Source organism: Podarcis cretensis (genome assembly GCF_951804945.1).
Source record: "Podarcis cretensis genome assembly, chromosome: 4".
Taxonomy (NCBI): Eukaryota; Metazoa; Chordata; class Lepidosauria; order Squamata; family Lacertidae; genus Podarcis; species Podarcis cretensis.
Window position 1 is genome coordinate 54775726 of NC_137173.1, and position 26124 is coordinate 54801849.

Here is a 26124-nt window from a genome sequence, read left to right on the forward strand (position 1 = left end):
CTCCAATTCCTCCTTCCCTTCTTTTCTTATTTTGAAAAATAAAACCCAGTACAAGTTCCTGTTTTCAGGCTCACCACTAAATACAGTAATAATAATAATAATAATAATAATAATGGTGAGCCTCCAAGCAGGAACTTATATTAGGTTTTTGTTGTTGTTTACAGCACCAAGAACATATTAGCCACATTATAAATGATGAATTATAATGAATTTGACACATATGAACTGTGCCATTTTTAGCTTGTTTACACATAGGTTTGAACACAGGCGCAAACTATTTTAACACATCTTCGAGTTTGTGTGAAGAGTGTGCACTTGTTGTGTTGTAGTTTGTGCATGTTGCCACACAGCTTGTACACAAGCTGAATGTAACTTGCAAACACCCCTATTGCAAGGACATTTAATTTAAGAAATGATCCACTTTGAACTCAGTGGGATTTATCTCTTAAGTAAACATAAGGCTGTGGAAAGTGCTTTTCCCTTCCCTCTTCCTGAGGACATACTTGCAAACTTAAAAGCTGCTTTTAGGTTTGTACATGTCTCTTCTCCCATACACAGATAATACTCCTGAATGTAGAATATGTTACCTAACTTCAGACTGTTGCATAAACAAACAAGAGGGCACAAAGCTAATACCCAGAGGAGCAGATATATCTTTGAGTTACTCAACGCTCTGCATCTGTTTTGTTTCAGATTCTCCTATAGGCTACATTCTAATATTCCCCCTCCTCCTTAAATGCTCGAGGCTCTATACAGCTGCTAGGAAAGGCGGGCCTCCAGCCTTTCCACCATAGCAACCTTGTCGTGCCTGCTCTGCGCAAGGGAAGACGGAAGAGAGTCAACAGCAGGCGCTGCACAGAATCAGCAGGGTAAGTTCTTGTTCTTTTTCTTTGATTGCGTGAACCTGCTCAATTCTGTTGATAATCTAAACCCCCCCCCCCGGGTAGATTATGGCCTCCCTGCTACGTCTCTGTAAGTTGCAGAATAAAATAATGTGTAAAATGATGTTCAAAGGTCAGGAAGAGCCAGTAGGCACACCCTGGGAATGGAGGTTTCAAAGCAATACTCCAAACCACATGCTCCAACCCAGGCAGTCCTTCATCTTTGCAACAGGTATAAATATACTCATCCAGTGAAGTTGCCATTCCATGTGTCTGGCTTCAGACAAAAAAAAAAAAAAAACCACACCCTTATGCCACAATAAATTCACAGGTTTTTTTAAAGATGCCACAAGATTTTTTGTGTTTGCTGCAAAAAAAATGTTTATGGAATTACTCCAGCAAAATTGTTTTTGAAGTTTTCTTGCTGATTATGCTGTGCTACCCCAGAGTAAGTGCTTTCGGGTAATGCAATAATGCTGTTCTGATGCCATACAGAAAACATGCTCGGTTATGTGGATGTGTTTCTTCCTAAGGTGTCTTCCGTCCTACCTGATCAGAATCCGCTTGGCAGAGAGGATGTCTAAGAGCATTCCAGTGGCTGTGGTGACTGGCTCCAACAAAGGCATTGGGCTGGCCATCGTGCGGGCTCTATGCAAGCAGTTCAGTGGGGATGTTTACCTGACAGCCCGGGATGTGGAACGGGGCAAGGAGGCAGTGGCCAAGCTTCAGGAAGAAGGGCTGAAGCCACAGTTCCACCAACTGGACATAAATGACCTGCAGAGTATCCGAACCCTACGCGATTTCTTGAAGGAGAAGTATGGAGGATTAAATGTGCTGATCAACAATGCAGGGATTGCTTTCAAAGGTAAAAACAGTGTTCAGTTTCTGGAAAGAAAGTATACGGAGATCAGGTCTGCCTGGGAGCACCACAGTCTGATACAAAATGATATTGTTGGTCCCTGATGAGTGGGAAGTTGAACTCACTGCAGTTATTTGGTGGTCAGGAAACTTTCATTCACCTTATTTCATATATTCTGGGCTTAGCCTAGGGCTAAGAACAGATGCTGAGCTGAGCCCTCTGACCAAAGTTAAGAACTGGGTAAAAGTACTTTTAACAGTGTACTTTGGACACAGTGCAGTAGTTAAATATTCGCCACACTGCTTGTGACTTTCATGGGTGCTGCTCCTTCCTTCAGCTCAGGGCAGCTTCATACATTACTGTTTTCCAATACAGAAAATGCATCGATAGGACTAAGCGTGAGAGCTGAATGTAAATAATCCAGTGTACCAATCTTGCATATGAGCACAGTGGTACCTCAGGTTACAAACGCCTCGGGTTACAAACACTTAGGGTTACAAACTCTGCTAACCCAGAAGTAGGACCTCGGGTTGAGCTTTGCTCCAGAATGAGAACGGAAATCGCGTGCCAGCGGCACGGTAGCAGCGGGAGGCCCCATTAGCAAAAGCGCGCCTCAGGTTAAGAATGGTTTCGGGTTAAGAACAGACCTCCAGAACGAATTAAGTTCGTAACCAAAGATACCACTGTATTCACTGTATGTACACATGTGCAACTTCATTTCTGATGGGCTACACTTGAACCTATGTTTCTTAATACATGATAAATTCTTTTGCATGCAGCAAAGAATAATCTGTGATGGAAAACTGCAAAACATATACAATTAATGTTTGATAAAAATGCAATTTGCTTCTTGCATTTCCTGTGGAAACTATAATCAGAATAGTTAGATAATCAAACAATCATTCAGAAAAAGGTACTTTGCAGTTTGATTATTGGTTAGTTGCAGAGACAGAAGCAGCTAAATGTTTGTTAGTGATCTTTCTCACTATACAATACATAACTGTCCCATGCAGGAAGTAAGTAATGAAAAACACAGAGTACCTGGTGGATAGCTGGCAACTATCTATTATTATTACTAATTAGCAGTAGTAGTAGTAATAATTCTGAATGAGAGGTGATACTTTTAGCCTGCTCTTAACTTTATTCTTGCACACAGAAACCATGGGTACACAGACATAAAATCAATTGTACAGTGGTATCTCAGGTTACATACTCTTCAGGTTACATACGCTTCAGGTTACATACGCTTCAGGTTACAGACTCCGCTAACTCAGAAACAGTACCCCGGGTTAAGAACTTTGCTTCAGGATGAGAACAGAAATCATGCGGTGGCAGCGCAGCAGCAGGAGGAGGCCCCATTAGCTAAAGTGGTGCTTCAGGTTAAGAACAGTTTCAGGTTGAGAACGGACCTCCGGAACGAATTAAATACGTAACCAGAGGTACAACTGTACATATTAACAAGGCAAATATAATTTCATGTTCTACAACAGAAATGAAATTCCATCTAGATTTAATGTGGCTTTGTGTGTTACTGTTATTTTGTAATTTAAACATCTGGACACAATAAAATATATGTCATTCCCTCTCTTGGCATGTACAAGCAGCCAGAACTGCGACAAACAATGCTAACTCAAGTGAAAGCAGATAGTGTGGGAGCTTTGCACATCTTCAACATGTTTTTTTAAAAATTATGACATCCTAGACAGTTTTGACATGTGTGTTTGTGACAGCCACCCTAGGTCTTGTGCCATCTGGGGAGAGGGTGTTCCCGGCTAGCATAGAGTACACCCCTCTACTCAGCCGAGTCTCCCCCTTTAAACAATAGGTGCCACTAGATGAGGTGTAAATTATTTCCACAAGGCTGTCCTTTATCAGCCGGCCTCCAAATTTCCCTGAGGTCCCCTTGAAGCCTTGTAAGGTAGTGTGGTATTCTATCTTCCAAGCTTGAGGGTGTTAAAAATAAGCCAAGACCACGCAGGGTTATGAAACAAGTTCTAAAGTTTACTAAACCTGGAAAAATGTGGAGATTTAAGAAAAAGATATGCAGTGCAAAAGTTACAGAAAAGCAGTATATTCCCTTTAAGGCAAAATGGATTAAACCACCATCTACTTTCCCTGGACGAAACAGTCCCTTAATCCAGGTTTACAAAGTTTTTCCTTGTCAGGTTGAGTTCCACCTTGAACTGCCCGTCTCCTACTTTTATATTGTTATGAGTTGGGAGGAGGGGAGGCTGTACGCCTGACCCCCTCTTCTAATCCCTGGATCCAGCACATTTTCAGTTACTGAAATGGCTGGCTAATGAGTCATTACGGGAAGGGAGTGGCTCTGTGCCAGAGGGCCAGGGTGGAGGGTTGAGTGATATGAGCTAGAAGCTGGGTGCAAAAGCTGCAGGCTGGAAAATCAGAGAGAAAGCCAGGCCTGATTTCTGCTGGAATCCAAGGATGTGGCTGTGGGAGAAGCAAAGCTCTCTTAGGGCATTAATGCTGTAAACCCCTCCATTGCCTCTTGGGCTTGCCAATCAGAAGGTCGGCAGTTCAAATCCACACAACAGGGTAAGCTCCCATTGCTCTGTCCTAGCTTCTGCCAACCTAGAAGTTCGAAAGCACACCAGTGAAAGTAGATAAATAGGTATCGCTGCGGCGGGAAGGTAAACGGCGTTTCTGTGCGCTCTGGCACGCCTCATGATGTCCCGTTGCCCCAGTAGCGGTATAGTCATGACTCGGAAAGCTGTCTGCGGACAAACACCAGCTCCCTTGGCCTGAAGCGAGATGAGCACCGCAACCCCATAGTTGCCTTTGCCTGGACTTAACTGTCCAGGGGTCCTTTACCTATGTATATATACTGTATATCATAAAGACATCACAGCCTCTGCCATGCCTTATTCCAAAAGGAAACATGAACCCTTCATCGATGCCTGAACCCCTGGAATTTTCTACTACTCAGAGATTGGGGTGGTGTGCAATAATATAGATTCCTGTCAATCACATGAACCACCTTAGCCAGAGATGAGGCAACTCTCACATACCTAGGAGTTTTAATTAACTTGATATTTGAGCCTTGAGGTATTTGCTAGGTTTCCAAGTTAACCCTATAATCCCCCAAACAAGCAGACAGGTTATCGAACAAGTAAAATATACAACAGCTGGTTGGGGTTGATGGGATAGTCTAAAACATCTGGAGGGCACCAGGTTGTTAAATGCTGTAGTAAGGTTTTCAAGAATGTTACAGCTGCACAATGTAATTTCAACTGACGTTGACCATAAGTGGACTATGTTGTTTGCCTTTTTAGTGTACGTGCTGGAAAGACTGTGTGCATTTGTACCTTAATGCATATTTTTGTATTTCCATTTTCTTTGCCCAATAAAAAGTGGAGGACCCCACACCGTTTCCTACACAAGCAGACGTGTCCATGAAAACAAACTTCTTTGCAACCAGAAATATTTGCAACGAGTTATTGCCACTTATTAAACCACAAGGTGAGCTTTACATTTTCATCCTGCAGGACTAAATATTGTATTTTTAAATAGTCACAACCCATCCTGGGACCTTATAGTAGGGCAGGTAGGAAATCAAAATGAATAACTATTAATAACAACAGACAAACAGATAGACAGACAGACCAACTGAGCTTTTCAAGTCTGATCCTGTTCTTTACAGCCATCGTGTAAAGACGATAGGATAGCACTCTTTATGTAGTACATGAAACAAGAGACAAATAGAAGTTGAACTAAGCCAGATAGGGCTTAGTGAGGTTTATCACATGGATTTATTGAAGAAGGGGCGGGGGGAGCAAACTGGATTTGTTTTCTGCTCTGTACGATACAATATTGTACAATCAGCAGCGTGTCAGATGATTCAGATTTCTAGCTATTTTGAGAAGCTAGTGAAATTACTGGCATCATACTGCACTATTGATCAACTCTGAGTAACTGCTGCATTCTATCTTGAAATGTCCAAACATTGTATACAGTGCTTTTTTTCTGCATACCGTTGAGTACCCTCAGAAAAAAGCACTGTGTGTATGTGTTAAATGCCACTGTGATAGCCTTCAGAGCTATTAAACTCAAACTACACAGCATATATATTTTAGATTTTCCGTCAACCCTTTCTTATTTTAGAATATCTCCATGGCATCATAGAAAGGTTTCTGTTCCTGTGTATGAAACTTGCTTATGATTAATTCTTCATTATTTACTTGCTGTATGACACTTATTATTTGTACTTGCTCTGCAGAGTATTGGGTTGTACGCAATCATGGGCATAGCCAAGGGGGGAGGTAGCAATATAAATAAATTTGGGGTGACAATACAAATAAATACAAATCTGAGGTTCTGCCCCCCTAACAAAAATCCTGGCTACACCCATGTACCCAACGTTAGTGTTACTCAGAGGGGACCCATTATAAATAACCTAGGTCTGCCCAGTATGTCTACTTTGAGTGCAACTGAGTAGGATATGGCCCATTGGTTATTATGGAATTATCTTTTTTTTTTTGTCACAGGAAGAGTAGTGAATGTCTCCAGTGTCATGAGTGTCCGGGCATTAGCCATGTGCAGCCCAGAACTACAGCAGAAGTTTCGGAGTGAGACAATCACTGAAGAGGAACTAGTGAAACTCATGGAAAAATTTGTAGAAGACACCAAGAAGGGAGTGCATGAGAAGGAGGGTTGGCCAAATACAGCTTATGGGGTGACCAAAATCGGGGTAACGGTTTTGTCCAGAATTCAAGCAAGGCGCCTGAATGAGACAAGGAAAGGTGATGGTATTCTCCTGAATGCCTGTTGCCCTGGGTGGGTCAGGACTGACATGGCAGGTCCTAAAGCCCCCAAATCTCCTGATGAGGGAGCTGAGACTCCAGTGTATTTGGCCCTCTTACCCCCGGGAGCCGATGGGCCCCATGGGCAGTTTGTTAGTGACAAAACGGTTCAACCTTGGTGAATTTTGGCATGTGCCCAATTTTATGGCACTCTATTCTAGTTGAGATCAGACAGGCTCCTGCTCCCTACTGAGCCTCCAGTGCCTACTGAAGACTAATTTTATTCCAGCAGGCATTTTAATTGTAGTTTTCTTTTATAGTTTTAACTGATTTTTTTTTATATTCTTTGTAAATCACTTAAAGGCTATTGTAGTGAAGTGCTATATAAATTGTTTTAATAATAACAAATAAAATAACTGGAGCTTATCTGAGATACTGTAGCTGGCTCTTAATGAGTAGAGCTCTTGAAAAGAGGAGGATGGATGGGGAAAAAATTTAAGCTTCCCTGTTGCTCTGTGGTCAGTTACAATCACAATATTAATTTAAACACTATACTACTCTGTACAACTTCACACGTAAGGAAACATGTGCATCTCTCTCACCCACATACACAAACACCTCCTGTTGCTACTCCCATGTGGTGTTTTTTTTACACCTCTAGTGCTGCCTTCACCCTTAAAAAAAAAATAGAGATGCTGGGTGTTTAAACCAGGGCCCATGCCCTGTAACCCTAGATTAATAGGTGCCAGCTGTAGTTATTCAATGTGGAGGAAAATACAGACATAGCCAACAGTGTTAAACAAAGTAAAATAAAGATCCCTGTCATATGAGCCCTTGCATTGAAAACCAGCTGCTGGCTAAAATGATGCCCTATAATTAACCTCTTAATTCCTACTATTTTGTTATATCCCTCCTGTAAAAAAAAGAAGTGGAGCCAAAAGCTTGCTGTTCCTTCTTTTACATCTCTGCTACTTGTAAGAAAATGAGAATGCAAAACCACTTTGCAGGAGAAATTAAATGCAATTATAGTGGTACGGCTAACCTATTCTATATATGTAACTCTAAATCAGGCAAATAGTATTTTACATGAACTTTTGTGAGATTTGAATAAATTATGAACTGTTACCATGACCTGCTTATTTAGAGCTTCTTAACATCATGATTAAAGTTTTTTTTTTATTAGGTTACTTTTTAAATATTCTTTGTTTCAAAGCCAAGTTACCGTATGATCAGCAAACCAATCACAAACCCAGCTATCCATGTCCCTAAAGATCAAATCACCCACTACCATGGTCAGAAAAGGAAACCAGAACTGCTGCATTAGGAGAAACAGGCAAGCTTTCCAGAGAAGCCCCCACCAGAATACTTCCCATCTCACTGATCTGTTCTAGCATCTGGAGCAGATTTGCAGGATCAAAGCTGTTGGTAGAACAAAGATTGAGTGGGATGCAATTATCATGTCCTATGAAGGTCTCATCTACAAACCTCTGTTTATCCAGGTCAACTACCTTGGTCCCAAGGGAGCAAACTAACTCCCTGAGGTCCAGGACTGATTTGCACTGAGTATCCCACCCCTGATTCTGTCCATCAGGAAGACACACAACATTCTGTGCTACACTGGATAGCTCCTACACCTCTGCTGGCATTCTACCAGCAGATATTGTTGTTGAGCGAGTTAATTTACTTGGGAACCTGGGGCTTGTAAGTTCACTCAGGGGAGGGACACAGTAGTCTGCCCTGTTGCTGAACTTGCTTGGCTGCCTTACTATGGCTCGAGGCGCAGCTCTGTCGCTTGGGCACGCAGAAATGCATATTCAGCCTAGTCTCTCCTAGGTTCTACTTTTGTAGCCCTGGCTAAATTCCTCCAGCTGCTGATGCAGGAGGTCCTCATTTGAAAATCACAGAGAGCTGCTGCTCAGCTACTAGTTTCATCCAATCCTAGTGAGCAGGAATATGAAAGGTGGGTTAGGTTAATATACATACAGTATGTGTGTGTTATTTCTGAGCAATGAATTATTCAAGGGATACAACAGTCACACAAGGTTCAGCTCACTGGAGGCTGTGATATTTTTTGCAATATATGGTTTACAGTGGTACCTCAGGTTAAGTACTGAATTCGTTCCGGAGGTCCGTTCTTAACCTGAAACTGTTCTTAACCTGAAGCAACACTTTAGCTAATGGGGCCTCCAGCTGCTGCCGCACTGCCGGAGCACGATTTCTGTTCTCATCCTGAAGCAAAGTTCTTAACCTGAGGTACTATTTCTGGGTTAGCGGAGTCTGTAACCTGAAGTGTATGTAACCTGAAGCATATGTAACCTGAGGTACCACTGTATTTATAAAGTGGTTTACAAAAAAACCAAAAGTAGCTCTAAAAATCTACAACCATAGTTAAAACATACAAGTCCAGTGTAGTAGTAGTAGTAGTATTAACACTACAAAGGGAAATCCAAATTCTTCCCCGACCCCCAAAGCACAATCCTCAATTTTGCCAATAGTGAAACATCAGGTAACATTTGCTCTTGCTCTCTTCTTGTGGAAATAGCTGCCCACATGCCCCAAACAGGAAAAGCCAATGGCGGGTAGCACGGAGTAGTGACTGAGCGGAGAAAACACAGCATGGAAATATTTCATCAGGGGCCACCCACTGATAGCTGGGGAAGTAACGGAATACCTATGCAAAACCGATGACTAAAAAAATGTGTGGACAGCAACATGTCAGTCATACGTAGATAAAAATTAGACTCGACTGACCTAATAAAGCCCCCTCTGGAAACAGCTTTACAACCAAAAGCCAAAGAGCTGAAAAGGATCGCTACCCTTCATCTCCCAACCTTTCAACAGTCTCATTTCGATTTTTTTGCAGGATCCAGTCAATGGATCCAGGGACTCAGATTAAGCCCTTCTTTTAATTACGAGATTGGCATTTCCCAAACTGCCCGCAGCAGTCCGACCTATGTACTCCGAGATTAGGGCCACACACTCGAACCAAAACAACCCCGCAGTCTCCGCTTCTCCCAGCAGGTGGAGCTAGAGACGTGTCCAAACGCGCGATGTTGGGACGCACCATCTCATCGGGGCGGCGTGGGGGTGGGCAGCTGCGCCTTTGAATCCGGCTTAAACACCGCCAAGGCGAGCTGTCCACACTGAAGAGGTTGGAAAGGCGATAACGGGGACGAGGCGAGGCCCCGCGCCGCTTTATAGAAAAAGCGGGGTCCCGTAAATCTTGCTGTCACCATTCTTCCCCCCCCCCCGCGCTTCGAAATGGTACTCCCCCATCCGGCAAGGGCAAGGGGAGGGTGCGAAGAGGAGGCGTAGCAGCCCGGCCGCCATGGCGACGGGAGATTCCGCCCCCGCCCTTCCTTGTAGTCTCTGGCTCCCGCCTCGGCCCCGCCCAGCCGCGGGACACGTCGCAGGAGAGGGAAGCGGCCGGGGAGCCTCGGCGAAGCTGCGGCGGCGACGCGCGCCCTTCCTCCGCGGTGGAAGCAGCAGCAGCAGCAGCAGCCAGCGCGACGCCTCTGCCGCCGCAGCCTGCTTCTTCCTCAGTTGGTGAGTAGGGAAGATGGGGGACAGTGTGCTGCTGCAATTGAGGAAGTCAAGCCAGCCAGTGCTTCCTCTTTCCCCTCCCTTTTCTGCATAGGGAGGGCGACGGGGGGGGGACCTTCTTCCCTCCACGAAGGGACCAGTTTGCCCCCCGACCAATGAAGTGCAGGTGGGGAGAGGGGGAAACAAAGCAAACACTCCATTTTCTCCCTTAAGCATCCCTTCAGGATCTCTTTATATTTCTGAAATGGTGCTTATTCCTGATTTCACCCGAGGAGAGAAAAAGGTGGAAACCAGCGCTCTCCTTCGCTTCTCCACATAGGCAGGCGTAGAAATGTTAGAGGGCATAAACACGTGTTTGTTTGTTTTGTTTGTTTACGTGTTTAGCAGTGCCTGCGATTCTACAGGTTGTCTGTATCCTGCTGCCCGCCCCCCTCTCGGGTGCTTCTGCAGCTGCCTGTTATGTTGCTGCTGCTGGAGAACAGCTGTTGGGTTGTGTTTGCTATGTAGGAGCAGCAGCCTGTCAAAGGCGAGGAGAGGGAGAGAAGGGCGGGGGGGGGAGGAAAAGCAGCTGTTTTACTGCATAATCTATGCCGTATCTTTCCCCACCTCGCCTTATTTGCACACCATTGTGTGTCTGAATGATCTGGTAGAGCTGAAGTGAAGGGGGGGGGGGATGATTTGAGAGAAGCACTGATTTTAGCACCAGTAAACAGGCTCGGTAGAACAGGTTTGGCTTCCGCAGGACAATGCATCACTGCCAAACGCTGCAGTCTTTCCCTGTCTGTAAGCAAAATGGAGAGAAATAGAGGGCATTGTAACAATATTTACATGAATGGTCTATTGTCCCCGTTCTATGAATCTTGTTTGCGCTTTGACCAGAAGTTGCATTTTAAAAACAAATGTCTGGTTGCTGTTTTTCTTTTAGTGCAGTTTGTTTTATTCTGTACTTCTTTTTTCACTCCTTGATATTTTTTCCAGAATAAGTTCCTAATTGTCCTGTGTTTTTTGTTCATTTTCAAGGCTGTCATACTTGGATAATGAACCTTCAAAACACTATGTGTATAGTAGGCTGCAGAAGATGGGATTTCTGGATTAGACATTAGCCATGGTTCCCAAACATTTAGTGGCCTTTTAAAAATAAGAATTTTAGCAGTACATCTTTACATGGTGTAGTGCACCATTTGATTCAAGATGTTGTAATTGATGAAGGTTTTCCCTTCTCACTTACTGATAGAGGCATAGGGACCATATCCAAGATGTAAACTAGCAATGGGTGAGTTGCCAGGCTACCAGTGATTGGCGACACTCTTAATTAGGGTTTTGAAAACCAGACTTCAAGTTTAGAGTATGCAAAGGGCCATCAAGGTTCTGAATGATAGCCATCAAATTTCAGTGACAGAACATATACAGTGGTACCTCGGGTTACAAACACGTCGGGTTACAGACTCTGCTAACCCGGAAATAGTACCTCGAGTTAAGAACTTTGCCCCAGGATGAGAACAGAAATCGCATGGCGGCAGTGGGAGGCCCCATTAGCTAAAGTGGTACGTCAGGTTAAGAACGGTTTCAGGTTAAGAACGGACCTGCGGAACGAATTAAGTTCGTAACCAGAGGTAATTTGGATTAGGGGGCAGATCTGATCACTTTATTTCTTCTGCACACTTCTGATAATAGAAGATGTTTGTCCTTGCAGTCCTTGACCAGGAATATTTCTGCCTGCTTCGCAGGAGGTGTTGATAAGAATGCAGCTGCTTAGAGGGACTTCTACTAAACTAGAGTCTTCATCAGCTAGTGAAAAAGGCTAGTAAAATGAGAAAAATAGCAGCTGTACATTTTGTCTTATATCTCAGTTCCTTGACTGCTAGAAGCTTACTCTTTTTAGAAAGATGATAGCTGGTCACCTGGGGCTCATGCTGTGTGGGACAATTCACCTCCACACACATAGATACTTTTGCTGGTGCTTTTTCTTCAAACTGGTTTCTAGGAGGCCGTTAGGGTTTCCAAATAGCGGTTCTGAATACTGAGTTGATCTTGTCTCTTTTGTGGCCTCTTTTAACTGTGTCTTTCCCTTATTAAACTCCCCTGCCACCATGAAGTCATGGCCATTTGCCTGAAAAATACACAACGCTTTCTCTCATGGTTATTAAGATGTGGCACATACAACATCATTTTCTATGTGGTTGATAGTAATGAAAGCAGCTGAAAGGCACAGCATGAAGATTTTATTGACTATTAAAATAGATGAGCCATATTCAACTAGGACATTGCACTAGCTGAAGCCAGGACAAGGCCTTCTGCTAGCACGATGGGATTTCCCTTAAGAGAACCCTTGGAACAGTGTGCAGGGGAAGGAGAGAGAGAGTATTGTTACATATGGTAAGCAAAAATGCTGTCATTGATGGAAAGATACCCTTAACGCTACAGCAAATACAGCCCATAGCTTCTAAAGTCATATGATAAGAATGGCTGGTATGTTTCTCCAAGATCCTCCACTAAATAATATAGCATACTGAGCAGCTTTCTTAATCTAAGAAAGCAACTCCTTCTATCTACATTTGCTTTTGCCTTCATAAAGAGTTAATTGTTAACTTGCTTGCTGAGGCTTGCGGGAAAGTGTTCAGTTCCTGTTTACATCTGCCTCTGTGAATTAAAACATATCTCAGTTTCCTGACAGATGGACAAAATAATAATCACTACATTTGTTTTATTAAGTGTTAAGTAAATGAAAACATAGTATCAGAAGCAATATATACAGTTGCTAAGTTTGGCAAACCAATTAAACCAAGTCAGGCTTCTTCAAACTCGGCCCTCCAGATGTTTTGAGACTATAATTCCCACCATCCCTGACCACTGGTCCTGCTAGCTAGGGATCATGGGAGTTGTAGGCCAAAACATCTGGAGGGCCGAGTTTGAATAAGCCTGAACCAAGTAATGCACACGAGAATGGAGTTTGGAACCTGTGGTCATCCATCTGTTTCTGGACTACAACTCCCATCTGGACTACAACATCATCTGGAGGGCCACAGGCTAGCCACACCTGCTTCAAGTTTCACTCTGAGTCAATTGCAACAAATGCCTAAAACCTATTTTCTTTTAATACTGAAGTGTGTACTGTTAGACCCTAATGACAGGCTTGCCATATATAATTATGGATTCCTTTCCATTGCTGCTGGTTAAAATATTTTATATACAACATAAGTAGCATATATACTGCCTTTTCCTATTATGTTTGTTAATTTAATCCCAAAATATGGTTTGTAATTATGTGCATGAAAAGGTTTGGGTGGCAGGCTCTTGTGCGCGCCCTGCCTCGAGTTGTCATGTTGTCCAAACTGGACAAACCATTGCTTACTTGTTTGCCAAAATCAATCCCTGACTTGTAGGCAAACAGTGATTTACCCCAGTTCAGACAAAATGGCAAGTTATGGTTTGCTGAGAATCCGGAAGCAAGTGCAGAAATCATGGCATGAAGTGGTAGAGAGTCCACGCAAACTCGAGGCTCAAGCCTGTTTGTGCATGAAATGCCAAGTTGTAGTCTGAACCAATTTGCAGTAATCTTAATTTTTTGATGCTTATTTGAGCCTGAAAAACTGTGATTTGTTAACCATTAGTGCAGTTTGACATGCAACACCATGCTTTGGTTATACAACTGAACCAGCATAGGATTCATAAATTATGAGTACCGAGTAGAGCAATTGTCTATTGTCATTCTTACAGTGAATAAATAAAAACCTCTTGGTTTCCCACAACAGAAAAATTACTAATCTGATTCCAGTGAGAGCAATTTTAATATAAAATACTGGGGTTTCTAGATGAAGAAAAAAGCAAACATGTCTGTAGCAATACTATTTCAAGTATCAACACAGCCTTAAATGTTAACAGGCGTTTTGTCCTAGAAAGTGGGACATTCTAGTTTATGTGAATGTGTGCAGCTTGGAGTATTTAATTACCTTATAATGTCACATTATCAGTAAAATAACTGATGAGTAACTTTCTTGTATTTCTGAGATTTTGTATGAAATAGTGAATGGTCCTTGCAGTTTCAAAGCATCTTTGGAACTGAACTACAGCCTCAAAGCAGTGGGATCACATTTTTTGGTAGAATTTAATTCAGCAAGAAGAGCATTAAATCAGCTAATCTTGTGTGTTTAGTGACCCTCATTAAGGATAACTGCATACACATTTCACAAATAATGAGTACAGTATATAAAATGCCATTAAGATCTGATCAGAGTTTGTTTTTGTTTCTGTTTCCAAGAACATTTTGGCTATGAAAATTTAAAATGGACCCTGAAGAGCAGGAGCTGCTTGGTGATTATAGATACAGAAATTATTCTTCAGCAATTGATAAAGCTTTAAGGAACTTTGAATCATCGAGTGAATGGGCAGATCTTATATCTTCTCTTGGTAAACTTAACAAGGTACAGTATCTGGGGTTTTTTGCTGTTCTTACTGTTGTTCAAAAAAATAAAAATGAAATTTTTATAGCATATAATGACACATAATAGATAGGTTTACAGTTTGTATATCATTTTGACAAGCTGTTGATAAGCAGATTCTGGATGGTATTCTAGTACAAAAGGCAGTTGCAAAATGAAACAAACCAATTTTTACAGAAGTACAAAAAGCAGCTGCTTGGAGGGACAGATAGTGGCAGAGCAATAAAACCCTCCAAATAGCCATGCTGGATTGTGTGGACAACTATGCTTCCAAAAATCCAGTTGATGCTCTTGAAATTGTACCTTCTTTGAAATTTCCTAAGTCATGAATTGCTGTGATGCAACTTCCCATATCACTGACATGAGTTAACAGTGTTTTTTACCATGTGTAGTGTGACAACTTTCAAGAATGGTTGGTCACTTTTCTGTTGTGGTTTGAATACGTTGTGATGGAACCAAGTTACACATATAACAGCAAAATTCTCACTTCGTATTTCATGTCACTAAGGAGCTCAGCTTTGTTGCCATCTTAAGTGTACCACTCAGTGAGGGGGGGGAGTCTCAGGGTCAAACACCAATTTCGGCCCTCTGGGCCTTTCTATATGGCCCTCAGCTCTCCCCAGCCATATCCCTCTCCTGCCTTGATTTACACGCTCAGTTATTAATATTTTTTGCCTGGCTAGAATGTGTCCTTAAGCTTTGGTAATGCTTCTTGTTTGCCTGGATGGAAGATACAATAAGGGTGTGTGAGTATGTGTAGAAACTAGATTACTGTACAAAAGTAAAATTCATGTTCATTGCTCTGCCTCCTTTAGCCTCTGGCACTGCCCACCACAGGCACGTGCCACCTCGCAGAAGGTTATCCAAAAGGGAATGTGGCACTCAGGATTAAAAAGGTTCTTCATCCCTGCCTTAGCACTTTGACTCCAAAAAAGCATCTTTCTGGATGCAACTGTGCAACGCAAGGGCTTATAGTTAAACAGTAGCATATATAAGCTATCATAAACAGAATATGGGCTTACCCTGATGCCAGAGGTGGGGAATCTCTACCCTGCAAGCCTAATTAGGCCTGGTTCTGGTCCAGATTTGTCCCATGAAAGAATTTGTCAGAAACCACTCCTACATATGCAGCTAGGAAGGAACTGTCAGGATCTTAAAGAGAGCTTCTGATTCTTCCTTTGCAAGAGGAGCTCCCTATCAACACCAGTCAGTAGCCGCCCTGGGGAGTTCCCTGTCTGCAGCTCCCTAGTGCATCCAAAAGAGTTGGAAAAAACGATTCACAGTGCTTCCAATCCAAACCATTTCCTGTGCAGAGGGGGAAATGCCCTGTTTAAAACAGAGCATTTCTCTCTCTCCACAGCAAGCTCTTTTGAAGGCACTCTCCCAGTTCCTTCCAGCTGATTGACACCTGTCAAAGATCAAAGGAAGTCTGTGTAACTCCCAGTTGGTGGTTATGGCAACCTATTCTGAAGATGCACTTTCCGTGCCAATCACCTGATGTCATTACGATGCAAGAAGATGGCTCTGTTGACCTTGATCCTCTATCTAGTTATGCACATGGAACCTGCTTCCATTTTTTCACTCAGTGCCAGTAGCTGGGAGGCTTGCGTCCAACCAGCTTACCAAATACTGTAGATCACTTCATCTTCCTTTGTGCTGGGATAAGCTTCATCCCAAGGAAGGCAAAATCTTTTAAGAGTTCTCTCTCCAGGGACCCTGGTGTTCTTCAGTCTTCATGCGATATCTCCTGAGACAAATTCTCCAACCCTAATTTGGCGTGCTTCCCTTCCGACCTCCTTTCCCCCCCCCCCTTCTTCTATCTTTGACTTGATTTTGATCCAGCTGTGTACCTAAGGGGAATGCGCAGCCTCCTGCTCCCCTTTCAACCCATCTCTTCCTTTCCCCAATTAAGGGGTCTCAAGGGAAACAAGTTGCCTTCCTTTAGAGACTGAAGGAACCTTTAAAACCTTGCTTACTTTCAGTTTCCCATCATTGCCTTTGCCTGCATGACACTTGTTTCTGTAGAGTAAAACCATGACCCATAATTCAAAAGGAAAAGTTCCCTTTAGCTTTGGTAAATCAGCTGCGATAAACTCCTAGGTCGCTGTGAGGCCTTAAGACAAGACTTCCGCATGTTCCATTTTTCCCTGGAACAGGGAAATATCTGTGCTTCCTTTTTTCTATCTCCACAATAATTCCTCTAGTTTCACTGTTCTCTGTCCTGTCCCAAACTTCATTTCGTTTTCAGCTTGAGTTAGTGCCAAGGGAATTAGGTCTCCCATACAGCCTGACAGATCAGTTCCCACCCCACTTTGAACCACTTGAGAATTGCTGAAGGTCTTGGCCAGGCATAGGCAGACTCAGCCCTCCAGATGCTTTGGAACTACAATTCCCATCATCCCTGACCACTGGTCCTGTTAGCTAGGGATCATGGGAGTTGTAGTCCCAAAACATCTGGAGGTCCGAGTTTACCTATGCCTGGTCTTGGCAGACCATTTAATAAGTTTTCTGCCTGTTGCAGCAATTGCAGTTTCATAGAATTCAAATGGTAAGTTGTACAATGTAAGAAGCAATAAAAATACAATACTATTAAAAATCAGTATGAATCTTCAGTATGATGGATGTGCTGTCTTTCATCTTCAACCATAAATTCAGACTAGGTCTGGGCAATATATATCACTGAGTGAAACCACCATCCCACTCTGCCCTTATGCGACCAAGAGGGAAAAACAAGCTATATCGGCGAGGTGCTGATACAGCTTGTTCCTCTGCATCTTTAAACTGCTCATCTGAGGATGTTCCCCCCCGCCCCCAGCTGAGCGGTGCAAACAGGCTGCATTGTCCCAGCACACAAGCCTGGGTGAAACCACCTCACCCCTCGAGATGAGAGCTGGGGCAGTTTCACCCGGTGTCTCGCGGGCAGAGGCCAATGCAGCTTGTTTTTTCAACATCACGGTATATTGGCTGGTGATACACCATGATGCTGAAAAGCTGGTATCGCCTAGTCCTAATTCAGAAACACTGCAGATCACCTGAAATTTAGCTCATGGGCCACAGCTTGGGAAACCCTGGTTTAGGCTATGCTTTGCTTGCACATTCCTCAATACCTGTTTGTTCCACAGATGCATACTTATTAATCCTTTCGTTGTTTTGCAGTATATCGGGGGGGGGGGGGCCTGGATTCAGAAAGTGTGCTGGCTTGTTTATCCTCAAGTGGGCCAAGGCAGTATCTGGGGTAATGAGGTGGTGCCATATTACCATCCTTCTGACAAAAACATTGCTGCCGCTTACCTAAATGGTGCGAGTTAGGTCAGGCTGGCAGCAAGGTAGAGACTGCACAGGCAGCGCTGGATTGGCACTCTTGGCGCACCCGTGTAGCCCTGACTTCACCAGCACCCTGACCCATCTCCTCACAGTCCTTATAAGCTGCAGCTCTTGAGAGGTCAGTGGTGTGGCACCGCACAGACCAATCCCAGTTTACTCTGTACACTTTGAGCTTGGTCTGAGTTAACAGGCATGTGCAAAAATATTTGTAGTAGCTACTCCTAATAGCGGGCTGATAGTCCTAAAATATATTTGTTGATCAGTCAGTGAGTTTTATACAAATTGTATTGATTGACTGTCGGTAATTTTTTAATCAGGAAACATACTTCCTTTTGTAGATGAATTGCATGTATTTATAGCAGGCTTTTCCCCTGCTATATGCTTACCAGCTGCAAGTTTTATAACGGCATATATAAAATATTAAAAAAATATTTGCCGTATCTCACTTTTGCCATTGCCTCTGTGAATGTGCATAAGCCAGCTCCTATTGCTTTCTTTTATTCACTGTTCTTTCTTGAAGTTTTCTGTAACAATTCTACCATGACCTTCTTACCTATTTTTAATATGGGCTTTTATGTACCGACTATTCACATTGGTATGGGAACAGTAGCATTTTCGTTTTATTGGCAATGGAATAGAATCATGCAGAGCAACTCTTATTCATGACCACAGCATACGTTATGCAACAGATGCATGTAACAGTCTCTTCATTTTGTGTGAGTATGTTTAATGAAGAACAGCTCTGGGAGGCTACAAGGCTACAAGTTAAGTAGAGAAACGGCAAGGGAAAGGAACTGCTTAACTTCCCCATCTTTGGAAAGCGAGAGAAAAATTAACATTGGGGACCATACTCACCTAGTTTGTTCTTTGCTTCTTCAGTAGAAACTACTCTGTAGCTGCTGGGCACTGGCATAACACAACAGGAAAACCTTGGAAAATAAGAAGTTTTTTCTTTGAAATGTTCACTGGAATGTGAAACATGGGTATTTCTGGCACATAAATGCAGTGGTCAAGGCAGAATGACTACTTGCAAATTAATCTTAGTTTGAGATACACACTTAATTTATATATGCCAAGCAAAGCAGTACAGTACTAGCTTGAACTCCTCTGCTTAAATGTGCATTAATACTCTTTCCCCATCTGCTTCAAACTTGCATGTGTAGGGTTTTTTTCTTGTCTTTTTCTGCTGCAGGTAGTAAATCACATGCTGAGCTTCTGGGTCTTAAATGCCCCGTTGGTGTTATGGGCAGTGATTGTAATTGGTCTTAATTAGATTTAATGGTATAAACTAAGTTCTCAACAGGAGAGTGGGGATTTTCCAGTTGACAGGTCTTGATGTTGTAGCAGATGTTGACCAGGCTAACTTGTCATAGTAATGTTGAACAGTGTTTGATTTACAGTATTTCAAAATTTATTTGCTGCCTTAAAACTACTAGGTAGTTTGCTTTAAGCTATTTTTAATGTTGCAGTTTAAATTGTTTTGACCTGCCCTGGGAACATAAACAGAAGGGTGGGTTATTCTTATTACTATTACTATTACTGTTAGTATTAATAATAATACAGCTCATTGCTAGTCAGGCAAGAGCTTAACTATCAGCCAGGTTCAGATGACGCATTAAGAAAACCTTAGCTTAGTTCACTCCTGCACCAAAAAGGACCAGAGAAGAACAAAGTGGCTGTGAGCTCCTTCCTGAGAACCCACACATTTGCACTGAGGCAAGGCCTGGCTTCGCATGATGTGTGGACCATTGCTTCATACTACTTCCTTATCATGTGACAAATAGGGTAACTGAGTCCTTCTGATAAGAAGTTTAGTGCTCCCATGAGCTGTTCAGCTGAATGTTTGAGTGACATAGCAATACAGCCCTTGCACCCATTTGTTTGTACAAATGAAAACGATTAACAAAATTTTCAAGATGGGTTTAAATTTGTAATATAAAACACAAGGGGGGGACCCTGTTGAATGAATTTTTAAATATTTTTCCAATGCCATATTCTTTTGCATTATGGATCACAAATTAGCTGCAGTTGTTTGGATCTTTGATCAGTTTACTTTTGCAAACTCAACATAGCAATTCACACACCCTTAACAAATAGTCCAGATGTTTACACTCTGTCTACTTGCTCCCAACCCAGTTATATATTCTAGCTTTTACATATTCTGCCTGTTCTAGGACTTCTGTGAAAAGAGAGAACTATTACTATTCTATGCCACAAAACATGCCTTTGTTTAACACAATTCTGTCCTTCTGAAACCAATCCCTAGATTCAGAGTGGTGAACAACAGTTTAAGGGGTTGGTAGCGCAACTGTATACATAGTCAAATTGTATGGGGACCACATTTTGAGATTCTTGCATTGCAGCAGGGTGAACTAGATGACCCCATTGCACAGATTCAAACTGCCAACCTTCTGATCAGCAAGCCCAAGAGGCTCAGTGGTTTAGACCAGAGCGCTACCCATGCCCCCATAAGTCTGCTAGTAACAACATGCATACATAATCTGATTTTTGTGCTGTCTTTCCATAGTCAAAACCATGCTCAAGGTGGCTTACAGCATGAAAAAATACATAATTACAACATAAGAAAAGCCATAAACAACAAATAAAACACCAAAAATACACAACCAAATTGAAACAATTTCCACATAAGATCTGAAATAAAGGTACAAAACAATTAAAACCAGTAACAGCAATAGCCCCCTCACACACACAAACAGTACTCCAGCCCAAGAGTGTTTTAGGCAGGTTCAGTTTTTGTAACTAGAGTCAGTCCAGGCCCCACCCTCTCAGGCCATGTGGAAAAAGGCCATCAAGGCAGGGAGCAGGTTCTCCAGGACTCACAGCTGAGATGATCTTTGGCCTCTTCAGCATCCTCAGCTCTCTGAAGGCTAGTTCTGTTAAGTAGAAGATTACAGTAAAGCTTTAGCTAAGTTCATTTGCTGACTAATATTGATATAAGTTATAACATTTAATTCTTACCATTATTTTACAGGCTCTTCAAAGTAATTTAAAGTACTCCCTTTTACCAAGGCGTCTGATTATCAGCAAGAGGTTATCTCAGTGTTTACATCCAGCGTTGCCCAGTGGAGTGCACCTAAAGGCACTAGAGACCTATGAAATAATATTTAAAATCATTGGGACCAAATGGCTTGCAAAGGACTTGTTTCTATACAGGTAAACATTCTACTTAAAAAGTAAGGCTTGAATTTAATATTAGTGGCTGTGCTTGCAGATAATATTAAACTCTGGTTTAGCGCTGCAAGGATGAGTTGCAGAAAAGGGCCTCAAGTTTCCCTCCCCTCAAGTGTGACTGCAAAAAGCAGATTGGGAGCTTCTGTTTCAGGTGAACTGCAGTTTAATGTCATGTACAAACCCTGAACTGTAGTTCATCTCCACTATTGTTGTTGAAAAGAGCCAACTTCATAAAGTGTGGTTTGAGGTTAACCTGTTTGAACAAATAACTAAGATTAGCCACAGTTTTCCATGTTTCAGTAGTCACAAAAAGCTGAGATTAATTTCAAATGGGAACAAATGTTTCTAAACTTCCTCATAGCTGCCTCAGGGGAGAAGGAAGTGCACAAGCCCAAGACCCCGTTCAACTCATCATTGTAATACTAAGCCATAATTTAACATAATGTGTGAATGCAACCAATGGCTGACACACACTCCCCTTTTTTAAATCTCTCACTCTCTGTCTCCAGCTCAGGCTTGTTTCCATTGCTGGCAAATGCAGCAATGTCGGTGAGGCCTGTTCTTCTTGGCCTGTACGAGAAATACTTTATCCCACTGCAGAAGTGCCTCTTGCCAAGTCTTCAAGCCTTCTTAATTGGACTCCTGCCTGGTTTGGAGGAAGGGTCAGAAATCTATGACAGGTTGGTATCACTTGCTCTTACAATAAATGTCATTGCATTTTAAAAACTTTTTAAAAATATATTTATTTAATAGAAACCCCCCACTTCCAAGAGTTGCTCACCTGTGCAGTATGGGGCATGTGGAAAGGCTCTTGGTGGGGTCAGAGAAGACAAGCTACTGAAAGAAGCAGGAAGGGCAGAGCCGTACGGATTTAAGAGTTAAGACGTTCTGTTTGTATTTGGCAAGGGCCACAGGACAACTTGAGCAGGAAGTGCCTGTGGCTGCAGAATCATAAGTGCAAACAAGCAGGTTCTTTTGGGTACAAATGGAAATGTCGCTGTGCCAAAAGGCATCTGGAAGCAGCAGGAAAAACTCCCTTCTGCTTAATATTTACAAGCTCTGTCAATGGAATTTAGAGAAAGCCTTGTCTGTTTTCAGAATTTTATGGAAACATTTGCTTGAGCTTTATCCTCTAAACTCACCCTAAGCATTTTTGGTTTTTTTCTTACAGTCTTATAAGAGTGTAAAGTATGTCACTATTGCCTATTGTAGATAGGAGTGGGGGATGAAACATAGAGACTTAAGGCCTCTAACAAGATTATGACTGGTATGAGATTTGGAACATCAGTGATGCAGAACTGATGCAGTGTAGTTGAGAGTCTTGTCAGCCATCAAGTCTGTCTCTACTACATGTATTATTTAATTATGCACATAATTTGTGTGGGTGGTTTGCTTTTGGTTAAGCTCTCAGGATGCGGGCTTCCTTTCTCTAATTCTGCAAATTCATAGTATACATTAATCCAGTTATGTAGACAACTGAACTATCAGAAATGATTTTCAAATATTAAAGCCTTCTCAGACACCAGATCTTCACCAAAATCCACAAAAGGCAGGTGAATGGGATACTGTTAGTATTACTTAACTTTCCAAGATGTTTCGCTGCCACCACATGTTGGTACTCCCCGCCCCCCGCCCCCAAGCCAAGTCTTTGCAAAAATCTGTATTTGAAAGAGAAGAAACAAAGGTGGGAAGCTTGGATCCTGTTCTTATCAGCACTTCCTGAGGTGATTACTTCTTTCTGATCAAGAGATTCTGTCCACTTAATTTATTCAGATTATGAGCAATCATTGGGTGATTCGTACATTAAGTCTTGCCCATTAGTGATGTGACTTGGCAGGGAGGAAAGATCTAAAGCACATGGCCATAAGTAGCACCTTATTATATTGAAATTCTGACAGCATTAAATAATTAGCAGCCAAAGGGTGAACTTTTTTTTATCTAAGTTGTTTGGTTGAAGGCATGGTCCCATGATCCTTTGAGTCACAATTGGTAAAATGTGGTAGGGTTGACTAGAGTAGTAATTTCCTTCAGCACAACCCTAGAATCATTTCTCCATCTTCCTCCATAACATCAGTTCCCAATTTTGAATACCTGTGACGTACATGAGTGGCAGTACTAATTTACTATAGAAAGAGAAGGCCTAGACTGGGTATAACTCATGACAGAGTGACAAATTATGTGGAAATGTGAATGCAGTGACAGTCCCAAACTGGAGTGAGTTTGATCTTTTCTAGATTAAGCTGTGTTTTTTTAAAAAAAGAATGGTCATTTGATGGAAGTGGTATAGAAACTTCCCTTTTTCATTTCCCCCTTTTTTTTTTGTTTTAACAGGACAGATGCTTTACTTGTGAAGTTGTCTCTAGTAATTGGCAAAGAAGTGTTTTATTCAGCATTATGGGGGAGTGTCCTGGTTAGTCCTTCCATAAGACTGCCTGCCTCCCTTTTTGTTGTTAGTCATATCAACAGAGAATTATCTGGAAAACAGCAGAAGTATATGCTGGGAACTGATACTAAGCTCATGGTAGGTTGCACAACTGGTAATGTGTGTTCTTTGTATGCGTTTCTAAACAAACAATTCTAGAAGCATGGGCAAACTGCAAACCAATCATATACTCATGAAGGTGATACATAGCCATCCTTGGATGTCCTTTCTCAGATCATTTTCTCTGGCTAAGTGTTGATCAACAGCAACAAATCTAAGAATAATGGGGACCAATTGAAATCTCCCCCAGATTGACTGCTTTGGAAAGGGGGCGAGTTTATATGCACCAGCAGAACCTTGAACTGGAACTGCACTGAATCCCTATTTGGAGGAACACACTTTTTGCTGAAGGCAACCACAGAGTCTTGAGTATAGAAAAATAAGAAAGCTACATTAGTTAGACGAAATGCATGTTTGATCAAAAGCTGGTCCTAGTTCTGCCTAAGAAGGAGATGCGGAGAGCCATGCTTGCTCTGTCATCTCTGCAGAAGAGAGACGCAAAAAGTGGGATCAAGGAAGGGAGAAGTAGGAAGTGAGGTCAGCAGTCCTAAGAGTCTGGCATCTGAAGAAAATCACTGCAGGTTAGGTGAGAATGACAGTCTAGGAAGCATGGGGATTACTCTCTCTTACCTACTTTATCCCCATGCAGACCCCATCAGCCTTACTACACCCCAACACTTCCAACAACTTCCCATTCCCTTTGCCCAAGGGAAGCTTGGGGAGAGGGGAAGATGAGCTGCACTTCATTCTCTCAGCCCGCACGAAGTCCCCCAGCTCCCTCCACATGGAGCTTGTGCCTTTGTCATGCCCTCCACTACCAGGTATATTCCTTGGCAGCAGAGGGGTGTATTCCTCAAATGCAATTCTGTTCTTTTCTTACAGGTGAAAGCTTTTTGTGTGTCAATGCTGGATTCAAATGTTCTTGTGCAAAGGAACACTTTGGAAGTGGTGCTCTTCTTCTTCCCATTTTATTCATCTTTGGTAAGGAAAAGATTTAACTTTTTGTGGTCCAACTCTAAGGCTCGCTACACTGACAGGCAAGTGCAAGGGGAAACTGCCTAGGCTTCGTACATTTTCTGTACATGCAAGTGGTGTTTTGGTTTCCGGTTGGGTTTATCTTTTAGTTCTCCCCCACCCATCCCAAAATCAAACAAACCATTGGTCTCTGTGTAAGTATTCTGAAGTTGTTTAAAGGAGGGGCAGCTCTGTACAAAATTCTGGTTCTCTAAGGTGTTCACTGCCGTATCTGCCACCAAAACAACGTGCTGCTTTAGTAACTGCAGTTTCTTGGCCAGCCTCAAGGGACATTTAATGCAGATTGCATTGCAATAAATCAAGTCTTGAAGTTGCCAGTATCAGAACTACTGTGGTTAGGCTGTCTTGGTCCTGATAGACATGAACAGATTGCAGCATTAAAGTGAGAGGAGTTTTTTGTTGCTAATTTTTTTATTGCCACAGTGTGGTGGCTTTGTTTGTTTTTGCATTTCCTGGTTTTTGTTCAAGGAAACTCACCTATATCTGACTTGTCTGTTCTTTGTTTAGGATCCCAGTGAAAGTGCTGTCACACTATCTAGATCTGATATAGTCCACCTTCTCTCAGCATCTGCCCAAACTCTCTTAAGAAGAGATATGTCACTTAACAGAAGGTTATATGCATGGCTGCTAGGTACTGTACAAATTATAGCCACATTATCTTTGTGTGTATTTTTGCTATTGGTGTTCAAATAACTTTAGTGCACACTCTTGAAATAGAATGTTTAAAAACTCCAGGTTTCATCTGTATTTATGGGCCATCTACAGCAGAATACCGTTTTTTACAACATTTTTGTCCTAGGAAATTCAGGGAGTATACAGACATCCCCAAACACTGTATTATATGCATCTTTGCTGGAATTGCCTTACACAACTACAGCTGCAGTCCTAACCCCACTTCCCTGGAAACAGGCCACACTGAATGCAGTAGGACATACTTCTGAGTAGGCGGGGTTATGATTATACTGTATGTAGAGAAGTGCTGTTTGTGTTACTTTGCATAAGATTTTGTGTGCACAAGCGTTTCCCCAATGGAAGGGAAGTACCACAGAAGTATCAGTTAGACTAGGGGTACCCAACATGCCCCCCCTGCCATCCCCTGTGGCCAAGCTGGCTGAGGCTGATGGGAACTGTAGCACAACATCATATGGAGGGTACCACATTGGCTACCACTGCCTTTGTCTTTGAAAAATTGCACCCTTTATTGTCATACATTTCTTACTCAGTGACTTAATTGACAGCTTGCTTTCTCAGTAATTCAGGAGTACCAAGTAGAAAGTTTAAATTAATAGAAGCCTCTGTGTCCACTGTATTATGAACTATTTTGTGAAACAGAAATCAATACTAAGCCGGACAGTTGATTATTCACTTTGTAAGACTGGTGGGATTAAAGGTCTATATTTCACTTACCAGGTAAATGCCATGGTTCAGTAGTAGAGGACATGCTTTGTATGCAAAAGTCCCAGGTTTAATCCTTGGCATCTTCAGATAGAGCTGAGAAACAAACGCTTTTGTCTGAAACCCTAGGGATCTGTGGCCAGGCAATGGAGATGATACTGAACTGGATAGAGTGAGTGGTCTGGCTGTGTATAAGTCAGATTCCTATCTCCAGACC

General features: G+C 42.3%; 2 protein-coding genes across 4 annotated transcripts in view; both read left to right on the forward strand.

Annotated features, from left to right (window-relative positions):
* Positions 1-733: 733 nt before the first annotated feature.
* Positions 734-7622, forward strand: LOC307215592 (carbonyl reductase [NADPH] 1-like). Of its 2 annotated transcripts, none has more exons than XM_079974973.1 (4): positions 734-869; positions 1415-1746; positions 5110-5217; positions 6243-7622. In XM_079974973.1, the coding sequence occupies exons 2-4, from the start codon at positions 1458-1460 to the stop codon at positions 6677-6679; spliced, it is 834 nt and encodes a 277-aa protein (XP_079831099.1). In that variant the 5' UTR covers positions 734-869; positions 1415-1457; the 3' UTR covers positions 6680-7622. The 2 variants fall into 2 exon arrangements, with proteins under 2 accessions (XP_079831099.1, XP_079831100.1); XM_079974974.1 differs by having other exon boundaries at positions 762-869; positions 1439-1746.
* Positions 7623-9828: 2206 nt separating this feature from the next.
* Positions 9829-26124, forward strand: part of DOP1B (DOP1 leucine zipper like protein B) — a 58807-nt gene continuing 42511 nt past the window's right edge. The window contains exons 1-7 of one of the 2 annotated variants that reach the window (XR_013838579.1): positions 9829-10043; positions 14299-14461; positions 20796-20977; positions 21505-21675; positions 23327-23516; positions 24360-24458; positions 25020-25143. Coding sequence is in view for 1 of the 2 variants with exons in the window: in XM_079974874.1 (XP_079831000.1) it covers positions 14324-14461; positions 20796-20977; positions 21505-21675; positions 23327-23516; positions 24360-24458; positions 25020-25143 (904 nt within the window). In the remaining variant the exon portion in view is untranslated. The remainder of the gene's footprint in view (positions 10044-14298; positions 14462-20795; positions 20978-21504; positions 21676-23326; positions 23517-24359; positions 24459-25019; positions 25144-26124) is intronic. The other variant, XM_079974874.1, reaches the window with a different exon arrangement.